This window comes from Rhinatrema bivittatum, chromosome 2 (assembly GCF_901001135.1).
Source record: "Rhinatrema bivittatum chromosome 2, aRhiBiv1.1, whole genome shotgun sequence".
In the NCBI taxonomy this organism is placed as follows: domain Eukaryota; kingdom Metazoa; phylum Chordata; class Amphibia; order Gymnophiona; family Rhinatrematidae; genus Rhinatrema; species Rhinatrema bivittatum.
Genome location: NC_042616.1, coordinates 376,966,117 through 376,980,304, shown reverse-complemented (window position 1 = coordinate 376,980,304; position 14,188 = coordinate 376,966,117). Strand labels below are relative to the sequence as shown.

The window sequence follows — 14,188 nt, the reverse complement described above, 5'->3', positions numbered from 1 at the left end:
GGCCAGTGAAAAGGGGCGGGTCAGGAGCATGGTCTGGGCAGAGAGGGGCAGGCTGAGAATAGTGGCCATTAGGTCCTGTAACAGGGAAGCATGCACCAGCAGCCAGCTGGCATGCATAACTTATAAAACAAAAAAAAATAGGCTAGGTAGGTAAGGGTTAGGGGTCGGGGAGGAGAGTGGAAAAGGTAGGAAGGTTAGGTAGGGGTATAGGGAGGGAACTGGGAAAGGCCTAATCGTGTTGCCGCACATTGGTTTCTAAAATTCCCCCCCTGCATGCGCATGTCCTGACTCACCCGCACATGCGCGAGCAGGAACCATATTTTATAACATGCGCATGCTAATGCTCGTATGTTATAAAATAGCCATGTCCATGTGCACGCTCCGGGAATCGCACGCACATGGATGCTCGCGCTGCTCTTTTAAAATCGACCCCTGAGGTTTTAAGAACTGAAAAGTGTTGTTGTGGGTGGATGCTGCAGACCCAGTGAGGCAACTGAAAAAGGCAAAAGAAGCAGAAAACAGATAGAAAAACGTTAAGGTTTTAAGATTCTAGAGAATATTATCTGGAGAGAATGAGCACACGTCCATGCTTGTGCTTTGATAAAGTATGACTAAGGAGGGTCACGAAGCAACATCTGCGTGGGAACTCCTATACATACAGTAATAGCTAAATTTTAAATCCCTTGCACACGGGGAAGATGGGGGTTGCGCATGTGGCTGGGCCTTGCGTGCAGTGCGAGCATTTTAAAAGAGGCCCGGCCACGCACATAACCCCCATTACACGCACAAGGGCTAGGCCTCTATCAATGGGTGGGGTGGGGCGGAGCTGGAAGCTGCCAGTACAGTGGCCATTTGCCGCTGTGCCAGGGGATCATGCGCCAGCAGCCTGCCGAGCACATGACTTACGCCAATTCAGGAGCTGGCGTAAGTTCGGAAATAACAAAAATTTTAAAAGGTAGGACCTTCCAAGGGGTCGGGGAAGAGAGGGGAAGAGGGAGGGAGGGTAGGTAGGGAGGTAGGAAAGTTCCCTCCCAGTCCGCTCCTTAATTGGAGCGGACTGGGAGGGAACTGAGGGAGGCCCGATCTCATCGCAGCATGTAAACTGGGCAAATCTCCCTCCTCTGTGCACGCCGTTCTGAATTTTATAACATGCGTGCGCCAGTGTGTACATGTTATAAAATCACACGTCCATGTGCGCGCGCTGGGTAGTGTGCCCACATGGAGGCGTGTGCGTATTTTTTAAAACTCTACCCTTAAGTGCATAAAACTCGGTTTTCTGAGCGTAAAAAAAGTATGCACAGAAGTTAACCCACATATGTTGCACCCTCTGAAAAGAAGGTGTAGCTTTATGCAAATTAATCTATGCATGTACCAGACTAATTATGCAAGCATTTTCAAAGCGAACTTAAGTGCATAAGTTTGCCTTGAAAATGCTGGTTAAAGTCTGCATGTATATGTCATACACAGACTTTAGCCCTATTCGTAAAATTATAAATTTCCTAGCGTGTAGCAGATGGACTCAGGACCAATGGGTATAGTGTACTCCTGATAGCAGTTGGGAGATGGAGTCCGATTTCAATCTGACGTCAGCCTACATATACCCGTGCAGGAAGCTCTGCTCTTCAGTATTTCTCCGTCTCCTTAGCAGTTTGGGACCCTACACACGCTTGCACTGCATTAGAAAATCCAAAACAAAGAAGAAAGAAAAATCTTACCTCCACAAGACGAGCCCTGCTCTCCTGCGGTGATACCTAAGGGTCCCTCCCCCAGTCGAGAATTCCTGAGGTGATTTCCGAGATCCCTCAGAGGTTAGCCTTGTTCCGGTAGCCGGTTCCCGGCATGGACTTAGCCCCAAGAGTGGCTGATAGGCAGCGGGTGCAATACCGAGTGCAACGGTGAAGGCATTTTCCCTCTCCCCCCGCAGCCGGAGACCGCTCGGCACGAGACCGGGAAGCGCTGAAACAAGGTAAGGTAGAAAACTTTCTTAGTCTCCGGTCTCCAAGGCTCGATAGCCACACAGATCGTCCTTCAGGCATCTGTTCTATCGGGTTGAGCAGCCCCGTTCGGGCTAGACCCCGATCCGATGTGAGGGTCCTCCCAAGTAGAGACATAAGAACATAAGAACATAAGAAATTGCCATGCTGGATCAGACCAAGGGTCCATCAAGCCCAGCATCCTGTTTCCAACAGAGGCCAAACCAGGCCACAAGAACCTGGCAATTACCCAAACACCTAGAAGATCCCATGCTACTGATGCAATTAATAGCAGTGACTATTCCCTAAGTAAACTTGATTAATAGCAGTTAATGGACTTCTCTTCCAAGAACTTATCCAAACCTTTTTTGAACCCAGCTACACTAACTGCACTAACCACATCCTCTGGCAACAAATTCCAGAGATTTATTGTGCGTTGAGTGAAAAAGAATTTTCTCCGATTAGTCTTAAATGTGCTACTTGCTAACTTCATGGAATGCCCCCTAGTCCTTCTATTATTCGAAAGTGTAAATAACCGAGTCACATCTACTCGTTCAAGACCTCTCATGATCTTAAAGACCTCTATGATATCCCCCCTCAGCCGTCTCTTCTCCAAGCTGAACAGCCCTAACCTCTTCAGCCTTTCCTCATAGGGGAGCTGTTCCATCCCCTTTATCATTTTGGTTGCCCTTCTCTGTACCTTCTCCATTGCAACTATATCTTTTTTGAGATACGGCGACCAGAATTGTACACAGTATTCAAGGTGTGGTCTCACCATGGAGCGATATAGAGGCATTATGACATTTTCCGTTTTATTAACCATTCCCTTCCTAATAATTCCTAACATTTTATTTGCTTTTTTGACTGCTGCAGCACACTGAGCTGACGATTTCAATGTATTATCTACTATGACGCCTAGATCTCTTTCTTGGGTGGTAGCTCCTAATATGGAACCTAACATCGTGTAACTACAGCTAGGGTTATTTTTCCCTATATGCAACACCTTGCACTTGTCCACATTAAATTTCATCTGCCATTTGGATGCCCAATCTTCCAGTCTTGCAAGGTCCTCCTGTAATGTATCACAGTCTGCTTGTGATTTAACTACTCTGAATAATTTTGTATCATCTGCAAATTTGATAACGTCACTCATTGTATTCCTTTCCAGATCATTGATATATATATTGAAAAGCACCGGTCCAAGTACAGATCCCTGAGGCACTCCACTGTTTACCCTTTTCCACTGAGAAAATTGACCATTTAGTCCTACTCTCTGTTTCCTGTCTTTTAACCAGTTTGTAATCCACAAAAGGACATCGCCTCCTATCCCATGACTTTTTAGTTTTCGTAGAAGCCTCTCATGAGGGACTTTGTCAAACGCCTTCTGAAAATCCAAATACACTACATCTACCTCCGGGGGGGCCTCCATCTTCCCCACGTGGTCGTCGGTGCCATTTCCCCCCCCCCGAACGCCTTACTGTCCGCATAACTGAGCCGTGTGCACAGCGGCGAGCCGGGCGCACAAACTACCTGTGTGCACAGTGGCATGCACAATGGTGCCAGGCGCACAGCAGCACATTCAACGGTGCTGGGCGCACAAATAGGCCTGGGGGCACAGCGGCGTGCACATCTACCAACCTGCACACACAGCGCCGGCGCACCCGGAATGCACAACTAAGCCTCCCAGTGTGCACACCTACGCGCACAGACGAGTTTTTAAGGCACTCCACGCTCACAAACCATGGCACCGCCGGCCAAGAAAACCAAGGGACAAGCCCTCTGCCCAGCCTGCCACCCGAAGTGGCCGCTGCCCTGTGCCTACAGTGCGAAGAGGCTCAAGGGGAACCAAGGCAAGGCCCCCCTCTGCCACTAGAGGAATCTGGCTCCACCAATGATAGTACCCCGGACCTCTCTATCTCCGGCTCGGCCCCTCCTCAGATGGGCTCCGCGGGGAACGCCGCTGGACTCAATATAGACCCAGGAACCTTTTCCTGGGTGGAATTCTTCAAAGGGCTGCAAACCTTTGTCCAGGCACAATCGGTGCCACCGGTGACACAGCCACAGTCTCCACTAGAAGACCAAAACCTTCCAGGCCCCTCGCAGCCTCCCCGAGACGTGCCTCCTTCAGACAAAAGCCTCCCCTTAGGGGACACAGACACCTCGGAGGAAGAGCCAGATTCCCTGGAGGAAGGGGAAATCCCTCCAGGAACAGAACCATACCGAACCATGATGCGTTTCTTCTCCAAAGACGAGTTATCAGATCTCGTGTCTCTGAGCCTGAAGACGCTGGCCATCCCAGCAAGCACCTCAGCGAAGCCAAAGACGAACCCTGTTTTCTTCGTGCTCCGTCAGGCCTCATGCCATTTCCTAATGCTGCAGGCCATACAACAACTGATTGACCTGGAATGGAATGCCCCAGAGGCCAACTTCAAAGGAGGATGGGCCCTAGAAACCCTATACCCCCTGGAACCCTCAGCCAAAGAACTCCTGGGGTTCCCCAAAGTGGACGTTATGGTCTGCGCTGTCTCAAAGCGCACTGCTATTCCAGTCTAAGGAGGAGCTGCACTCAAGGATGCCCAGGACAGACGTCAGGAATCCATCCTTAAACAGTCATTTGATGTCACAGCTATGACCCTGCAGATCGCTGCCTGCTGCGCCATGGTGACACGTGCCTGCTTGTCACTGTCCAGGAACACAACCACGTCTGTTGAAACATTAGAACCGGCAATATCCTTCCTCACGGATGCGACTTCCGACCTGGTGCTCACCTCAGCCAGGGGCGTCTCATCTATAGTGGCAGCCAAAAGGCAACTCTGGCTCCAAAGTTGGTCAGCCGACGTGACTTCCAAGATGAAGCTCACGAGAATGCCCTTTAAAGGAGCCCTCCTGTTTGGAAGCGAACTGGAGAAGGTAGCCGACAAATGGGGCGAATCCCCAGTACCTCAGTTACCGGAGGACAGGAACAAAAGAAACCAATGCCCTTCTCCCCAAATATCCAAGGGCAGAGGATCCCAGCGTTTTAGACCATACAAAAACACATACCAAGCACTTTGTCCCGCAGGCAGAGGTCAGTCCTTTCGGAACAGACACAAGAGGGGAGCTGGCTCAGGTCCAGGGCCCAGCCGCACCCCACAATGAGAATCAACAGACCCATCCACAGGAAGAAGCCATAGGGGGCAGACTTGCCCTATTCTACTAAAGATGAGTCGAGATAACGTCAGACAAGTGGGTCCTAACCATCATTCGAGAGGGATACTACCTGGACTTCCACAGTATCCCTCCAGACAAATTTGTGAAATCACCGTGCCACTCCCCCTCCAAGCGGATGGCAGTGGAAACCACACTGACAAAACTACTCGCCCTATGGGCGATAACCCCGGTGCCCACGCACCAACAAAATACTGGGCACTATTCCATCTATTTTATCATCCCCAAGAAAGAGGGAACGTTCCTGCCCATCCTGGACCTCAAGTCCATCAATCGCTACCTGAGGGTACCACACGTCCGCATGGAAACCCTACACTCTGTCATAAGGCAGTACAGCCGGGAGAATTTCTGACCTCTCTGGATCAGATGCCTATCTCCACATCCCGGTCCATCATGACCATCAGCACTTTCTATGCTTCGCTATACTGGACCATCAATACCAGTTCCGGGCACTAACCTTCGGAGTAGCTACTGCCCCTCGGACGTTCACCAAAATCATGGTTGTAGTGGCGGCGACACTGAAGAAAGAAGGAATCCTCGTACATCTATATCTGGACGATTGGCTGATCAGGGCAAAATCTCCAGAGGAAAGTCACCAGGCGACCACCAGAGTCAAGAATCTCTCGGGTGGGTCGTCAACACAACCAATAGCTGCCTGCAGCCCTCCCAATCACTAGAATACCTGGGAGTCCGGTTCGACACCAAACAAGACAAGGTAGTTCTTCCCCCTATGAGGAGAAGGAAACTGATGGACTAGTTGCAAAACCTGTTGACCTGTTTTTGCCCCAAGGTATGGGACTACCTCCAAGTCCTCGGCCTCATGACATCAACACTAGAAGTCGTCCCATGGGCAAGGGCCCACATGTGACCACTACAACATTCCCTACTGTCCCGATGGAACCCAATGTCCCAGAACTACTCCATTCGCCTCCAGCTACCGGCAGAAGTGCGGACCCAGCTCCAATGGTGGCTACAAGAAGACCATCTGAGCAAGGGAGTAAGGCTATCCCCACCGACCTGGGTCTTGCTCACCACAGATGCGAGTCTACGAGTGTGGGGAGCCCACTGCCAGGAACTGACGGCCCAGGGGCAATGGGACAAGGAAGAGTCGGGATGGAACATCAACCAACTGGAAGCCTTCGATTCAGTCACAGACTCCGGGGCGAATCTGTCAGTCATGTCGGACAACACCACAACAGTTGCCTACATCAACTGCCAAGGAGGAACCAGAAGCCAACAGGTGTCCCTGGAAATAGATTCCCTAATGGAGTGGGCGGAAGCAAACCTACAAGGGATCTCAGCCACCCACATCGCAGGAAAAGACAACATCACTGCGGATTACCTCAGCAGAGAGAGTCTAGACCCATGAGAATGGATGCTGTCGACCATAGCCTTCCAGTTGATAATAAACCACTGGGAAACACCAGCCATGGATCTTCTGGCAACCCGGTCCAATGCCCAAGTTCCCAAGTTATTCAGCCGCAGACAAGAACCACAATCCCAAGGAATCGACGCCATTATCCAGACCTGGCTACAGGAAGACCTGCTGTATGCCTTTCCCCCATGGCCGCTACTGGGTGGGATCATCTGCAAGATAGAGCACCACAGGGGGCTAGTACTTCTAGTGGCCCTGGACTGGCCAAGAAGGCCATGGTACGCAGACATGTGAAGACTTCTGGTGCGGAACCTTCTGTGTCTACCCCCACACAGGGACCTGCTCCAGCAAGGACCGATCCTCCACGAAGACCCAACTCGATTCTCTCTTACAGTCTGGCCATTGAGAGGACTCGCCTGAAGAAGAGCGGATACTCTGGGACAGTGATTGACACCTTGCTCCGAGCACGCAAGTTTTCCACGTCTCTAACTTACATACGAATATGGAGAATATTCGAAGCCTGGTGTGAGGACTGCGACATCCTTCCGCAGACAGTCAAAATCCCCATGATCCTGGAATTTCTGCAGGACGGCTTGAAGAAGGGGTTGTCTCTCAATTCCATCGAGGTTCAGGTGGCTGCGCTGGCCTGTTTCAGATCCAAAGTGGATGGCATCAGTCTATCGTCCCATCCAGACGTTTCCCGTTTCCTAAGAGGGGTCAAGCAAATCCAACCACCACTAAAGTGGCCGGTGCCCCTATGGAATCTCAATCTAGTACTAGACTTCCTAGTGGGAACTTCCTTCAGACCTACACGCGGTCTGTCACTACAGCTCCTGACCTTGAAGACTGCATTCCTAGTGGCAATATGTTCAGCCCGTCGCATCTCCGAACTTCAAGCACTATCCTGTCGGGAACTGTTTCTTAGATTCTCACCGGGATCCATACAGCTCCGCACTGTCCCCTCCTTCCTTCCAAAGGTGGTTTCTCATTTCCATCTAAACCAAACCATCGCACTGCCATCTCCAGACGAGCATAAGGACTCGGAAGACTCACGCCTTCTTTGCCATCTTAACGTCGGCAGACTCCTAGTTTGATATCTGGAAAGATCAGAATCTGTACGAAAGACGGACCACCTATTCGTCCTTCACAGCGGGAAGAAACAAGGGGAAGCGGCCTCGCGGGCAACCATAGCCCGCTGGATCAAAGAAGTAATCAAGGCGGCCTACAGGGAGGCAGGAAAGCCTGCACCTATACAAGTCAAGGCCCATTCCACAAGGGCCCAGGCAGTATCCTGGGCAGAAACCAAGATGCTGTCACCCGCCAAGATCTGTCGGGCAGCGACATGGACCTCCATTCACACCTTGTCGAGGTTCTACCACCTGGATGTTCAGGCCCAGGGGGACACAGCATTTGCAAGGGCAGTACTAAGTGGGCCACGGGCAGCCTCCCACCTGGTTCGGGAGTAGCTTTTATACATCCCGTTGGTCCTGAGTCCATCTGCTACATGCTAGGAAATGGAGAAATTAATTACCTGATAATTTCGTTTTCCTTAGTGTAGACAGATGGACTCAGCATCCCGCCCATGGCTGCCCCAAAATCCAGAAACCTCAGGTGGCAATCCCCGAGAGCAAGACAAGCACGGGTAAGCCAGGCTTTACCTCTAGTTTAAGACACCCATAGTTGCCGGGTGTCGGCGTTTCTCGGTTGAATGCAGTGGCGGTCTCCAGTTGGAAATAAGTTCAACCAGTCCAAGTTAATCAAGTTAGCCAAATTAATCAAGTTGTTAAAACACACATATATCCACAATTGCTTTTCAAGGAGAATACTGAAGAGCAGAGCTTCCTGCACAGGTATATGTAGGCTGATGTCAGATTGAAATCTGACTCCATCTCCCAAATTCTATCAGGAGTACACTATACCCATTGGTCCTGAGTCCATCTGTCTACACTAAGGAAAATGAAATTATCAGGTAAGTAATTTTTCCAACTCCCCTCCCTATGACTTCATGTTGCTTTATATGATCTTGATTCAGAGCTATCCAGCAGTGGCTTTCTATTTCCGAAGAGTTCATTTGATGTGTCCATCTTCTTTCGGGGTGCTACTACTAGATACTTAAAAATCACGGCCTGGGTATCTGTTTATTATGTAGGTACATACATTTTTTTGGATGTTGATAAATACATTTTTAAAAATTATTTTTACAGAAGACAAGTGTTTGGCGCTATATTACTTGTTGCAAAGTTGAAGGACAGAGACCTAGTCACTTATTTTATTTAACAAGTTCAGTGAACAGAAGTCAGTCTTAAGATGTGACTCAAATTGTAGGAAAACATCACTAAAGTTTTAGATCTGATCCAGTCAGTGGGTATTTAAGTTCCCAAATGCCATAGGAAGAGTAACTGTCTTTGGTTAGTGAATACATGCGTAGGTTGCTATTTGATGATCAATGGAATTGACGTGTAGAGTTATTTTTTTTTCCACTTCAGATAATTTCAGCAGCAGAAACACTGGCACTACATCCATCTAGTAAGATTGCCAAAGAAAACCTGGCTGTGTTCTGTGAGGCCTGGGAGTCTCAGCTGAGTGACATGTCTATTTTGCTGCGAGAAGTCAATGATGTGTTTGAGGGAAGACGAGGTAAGAGAAACTGCTTGTGAAAATCAAAACTATTTTCCAATGTGAAGACCTTGTTCTTTTTGTTTCTCTGTCTTGCTGAGCTCTTTTATTTAAGAAATAGAAATTAAAACTTTGTTTTATTTAGATAGATGTCAGATTTATAAGTATATATAGAATATGTTTACTCTGGGTGCAGATTAAAATGGAATATGTAATCTGAAACTAAAAGAGTGGGGAACTGCAGAAAGAAAAATAGTTGGCATGATCAGACTGAGGTATGTAAAAAAAGAACACAATTCAAATTATTTTCATGCCCAGCTCCATATTTGTTTCCCTTTAATCTTCTGTAGATGACCATGAGAATGTAAATTATTTGATCCACATAGTTTTACAGCGAGGACCAAGATTTATTTATTTATTTATTTAAGGTTTTTTTATACCGGCATTCAAGAACTCGTTCTCATCATGTCGGTTTACAGAAAACAGGGGTGCAAAAATATAACCAAAAACATAGATAAACATGGAGAAGAGAAGCAGTTACAATTAACAAGGGTTCATGAACTGGGACTATAAGAAATAAAAGAGATAGATGAGGATAATTATATACAAGTGTACAATGTAAATAAGGAGTCCTCTATAAATACAAGAGAACAAAATAAATATGGAGTCCACTATATACAGCTACTTAGCATAGGATAATACATATACATAGCATAGTATGCATATACATATACATATACATATACATACATATACATAGCATAGGAAATACATAAGATGAGTTTTCATCTCTGTATTTTGTTTTATTTTTTTCAATTTACCCTTCTTGTAAAAAGAAAAAAAACACTTTACCAATTCTGTCTGACATGTTGACTAGCCCAGTCTTCCTGAAACAGATTCTGTTCCTTAATTCTGTTCTGTCAGCTTGAATTCTATCCACTTTATAACGTAGTGAATTTAGCTATTTGATTTTTAAACTGCTGTCCTTTCTCTTGGATGGAATCTGTCTGCCGGCTCTGAACAATCTTTGGATTTTTTCTTTGGTTGGTAAGTTAATTGGTATTTGTACAGCATTAAGACCAGAAGAATGATATGTTATGGAACATTCCTGTATCTTGTCTGTGCCAAATATTCCTTTCCCTCCCCCTGTGGTACAGTGAAGGTAATGCTATATTCAACTTTGAGAGGCAATTAAATATAAATTAAATTTAGATGGAATAACATAAGTATATGAACTCATTAAGATGCAAATGCATGCCACATTCCTTTGTAATCCAAGAAATGTATACATATCAATCCAACCATATTCTTTTTCATGTTATTCCTTTTATAAAATTTTGAATTCACATCTATTTTAAAATAAAAAGTCAAGTTAAATTATATATGAAATTGTATAAGCTTCTGTTTCCCGTCGATAGCAGGGCTGACTTAGCCATGTTGTCTGGGGGTTAGGACATCCTCCGGCAGCCACTAGGTGGAGCTTTACTTAACAGTTACAGAGCTTTGCTCTGTGAGGCTGTACGCATCTTTCCGCGTGGTCTAGCGCTCTCTCTACCCCTCAGCCTTTTTCTTCTGCGCTGCCGGATGCACGCAGAACAGTTCTTTCCTCACTCCCCTCGGAGTTTTTTTTTTTTCTTCTTATGAGGAAAAAAAAAAGAGCTTGAATTTGACAGCACTTCTCAGTGCCGACATGGGGCCACAACCACTTGGCTTTAAATTTTGCCAGTGCGGTAAGGTGATGTCAGTCACCGATGGCCACATACTTTGTTACCTCTGCCTGGGCCCGGATCACGACTAGTTGGCATGCCGCGACTGTGGTTGCATGTTTCCCTGGGCCCAGCAAAAGCGAGTGCAAAAAAATAGCAAGGCTTCAGGAGGGAAGTGATGGCAACTTCAATGTGACACGATGGAACCCAATGTCTCTCCGACTCTCAGCCCAATCCTCACCAGGACCAAACTTGGATTGCCCTGAAAAGTGAAAAAGGGCCTCCTCACTAGGGTCTCAAGGTAAAGACTCAAAAACCAAAAAGGTGCCTAACCCCATGCCGCTGCCTCTATCCCAGAGTTGCCCCGGAGCCCAGGCAGAGACTCTGTGTTAAGGAGCTGTGAAAAACACCGCTGACCGCCTGACGCAGCCCCTATGGCAGGGGTCAGGAACCTTTTTGGCTGAGAGAGCCATAAACGCCACATATTTTAAAATGTAATTCCATGAGAGCCATACAATATGTTTAAAACTAAATACAAGTAAATGTGTGCATTTTATGTAAGATCACACTTTTAAAGTTCAATAAGTCTCTGAAAATATTACACCAGCCTTTAAGACACCAATACATCTCCTATTAGGAAAACGGACCAAGTCAGGCTGCTATAGAGTCCTACACAGAAACTACATGCCAGCAGAAAACCTCACCTGAATCACGTGCTGTCCCTCACCTAACATAGAATAAAGAGACCAAAACGCATAACAAGAAGCATGCAGAAAAAACTGAATTGGAAACTGCAACAAGCCAGAGTCTCTGTATGCAGTGTAACAAAGGAAAAAAGAAACATCACCCATCCTTATAAAACAAATCAAGAAATATAAAATCATCAGCAGTAAAACTGTACTAACAAAAAGAACATATTTCGAAACAGCTCATGAGTGGAATATCCAATAATTAAAAACTCATATAAAACATTTCCAGATACCAACAAAATATTTCAAAATAGCAGACACAAAGACCCAGTAATGAAAAATAATAAGGATACAAACATTTTTTTGCTCTGCATACCTGGGAACGTTTGATATCCAGGTTTCCTGAGATTGTTCTGAATTAGCAGGAGGTGGGGTGGTTTGCTTGGAACTTTCTCCTCTCTCAGTCACATACCAGCGCTCTCTCTCACACTGGCTCTCAATGACACACCTATACACACATGCTCTCAGTACTCACATATACACATGTTTTTTCTCTCTCACTTATATAGGCTCTTAATTACACATTTACACACATGCTGTCTATCTTTTCACGCTTACACACACACACAGGCTTTCAATCACATAAATACATGCTTTTTCTCTCACACACAGACTCTCATTCACATGCTTACAAACATGTCCTCTCTTTCTCTCATTTACACACAGGCTCTCAATCACATACTCACATGCTCCCTCACCTAAACCAGCTCTCAATCACACACAGACACACATGATCTCTCTCTTACTTATACACACAGGCTCTTAATCATACATACACATGATTTCTCTCACACACAAAGGATCTCAATCATACACACATACTCTTTCACACAAACAGGTTTTCAATCACAAACTTACACATACAGGTTCCCAATGGTAAACTTACATTCATGCTCTCTCTCTCACAGGCAGGCTCTCAATCACAGACATACTCTCTTTCACATGTACAGGCTCTCAATCATTCACATACATGCAATCTCTCACACACACAGACACAGGCGCACCCCCCCCCCCCCCCCGCGGCCCGGAAGAGGAAGTGGAGCGTATCGGGTGCCTGCGCGGCAAGAAGAGGCCACGCTAGTGCGCTCGGCATCGGCCTGAAGAAAAGAAGACTGCAGCGCGGCTCGGAGGAAAATGAAGAGGTTCAACCGCGGCCGATGGGACTCCGCCTCCGCGAGGGCTGAAAATGAAGAGGTTAGCGTTGGGAGGAGGCTGCTGCTGCCGCGAGTTCCCGGGGTGGGGGTGGGGGAGAGAGAGAGTGAATGAGCGATCTTGCTCAATTTCCATCAGGGATGTAGTCACTGCTACGATAAAGGGGAAGAGAGGGCACTAGGCCGCTTGGGAACACGCATGCAGCTGCAGAAAGCAAAGCTCTGTAACTGCTAAGTAGAGCTGGATGGGGGAGGACATCCCCCACCCAGACAGCATGGCTAATTCATCCTGCTATCTATGGAAACATCATTTACTGTAAGCAAACTTGCTTTTTTTTACTCCACTTGAATCAACGATTGGTACTTTATATTTTACTAGAATGAATAGTGCTAATCCCTGATTTGAATGCTATTCGTATATATAGATATATGTATAATCTGATTTACATAGGTTTGAATTTCTTAATATCACAGATTTGAAATACTAGATTATTTTTGTGATGAACACGTCTTGAAAAATTGCTACTTAAATTACTTCATAATGTTTAAAATAGCTCAGTTTATGTAAGAGAAGTTAATAGCTGCCCTCCACATTTGATATATAAATGGATATATATTTTATTATTAAATTTGTAAAAAAAACCAAAAAAAACTGGTTTCTGGACAGTTTGTCCTTTCACAGTCGACACAAGAGTTTTTACTGGAAAGTGTTACTTTGACATCTAGAATTTTTCTTTTCAAATGTGTTAAACATCTGCTTCTGTGTAACAACCATGTCTAGAAGTTCATTCCTAAAGAGATCATTTGCTCTGGGTGCGCTGAGACAAGTTTACAGAAGGATAATTGGGGTAAACTAGAAAAGGAATAGAGAGTTGACCCTAGTGTATAGTTTCTACTGATACCTTATATACTGCTCTGTCAAGAAGGCATGTACAGTACACTGCAAAAGTTTTTTGCAAAAGACCCGATACGTGAAAAAATGCGCAAACAAATGCCGAAATTGTGTCATTTCGCCTGTTTTTTTCATGTATTTACAAGCAACTCAAGTTAAAATTGAATAAAACCAGCATGCAAAGACATCTTTGTACACTGGTTTTCGCAAAAAGGATAACTAGACATTAATGATGTGTGTCCTCTTCTTCAGTCGGCCCTGTAGCAACGTTTCTCACACAAGTTTGCTGTGGTGCTCATTTGCATCTATAGCAGACTTTCCCATGAATGAGGCCACTATCCCATGGGAAAAATTTGTTTCAAGCAACCAAATTAGTATGACATAATTTAGTTACATTTTATAATTTAAAATTAATTTTCTCTTACTTTGGGGGTAATTCTTCACTTTCAAGTTTCTAAAAGTGTTACCTTCATAGAATTGCAAGCCAGTTGAATTTAAGCATGTATGAATGCCATCCTG

The 14,188-nt window shown here is 45.9% G+C and overlaps 1 protein-coding gene across 1 annotated transcript in view; it reads left to right on the top strand.

Annotated features, from left to right (window-relative positions):
• Positions 1-14,188, top strand: part of CTNNAL1 (catenin alpha like 1) — an 852,902-nt gene that overhangs the window by 684,566 nt on the left and 154,148 nt on the right. The window contains 1 exon segment of the mRNA XM_029589981.1: positions 9,042-9,192. Within this exon segment, the coding sequence (XP_029445841.1) occupies positions 9,042-9,192 (151 nt within the window).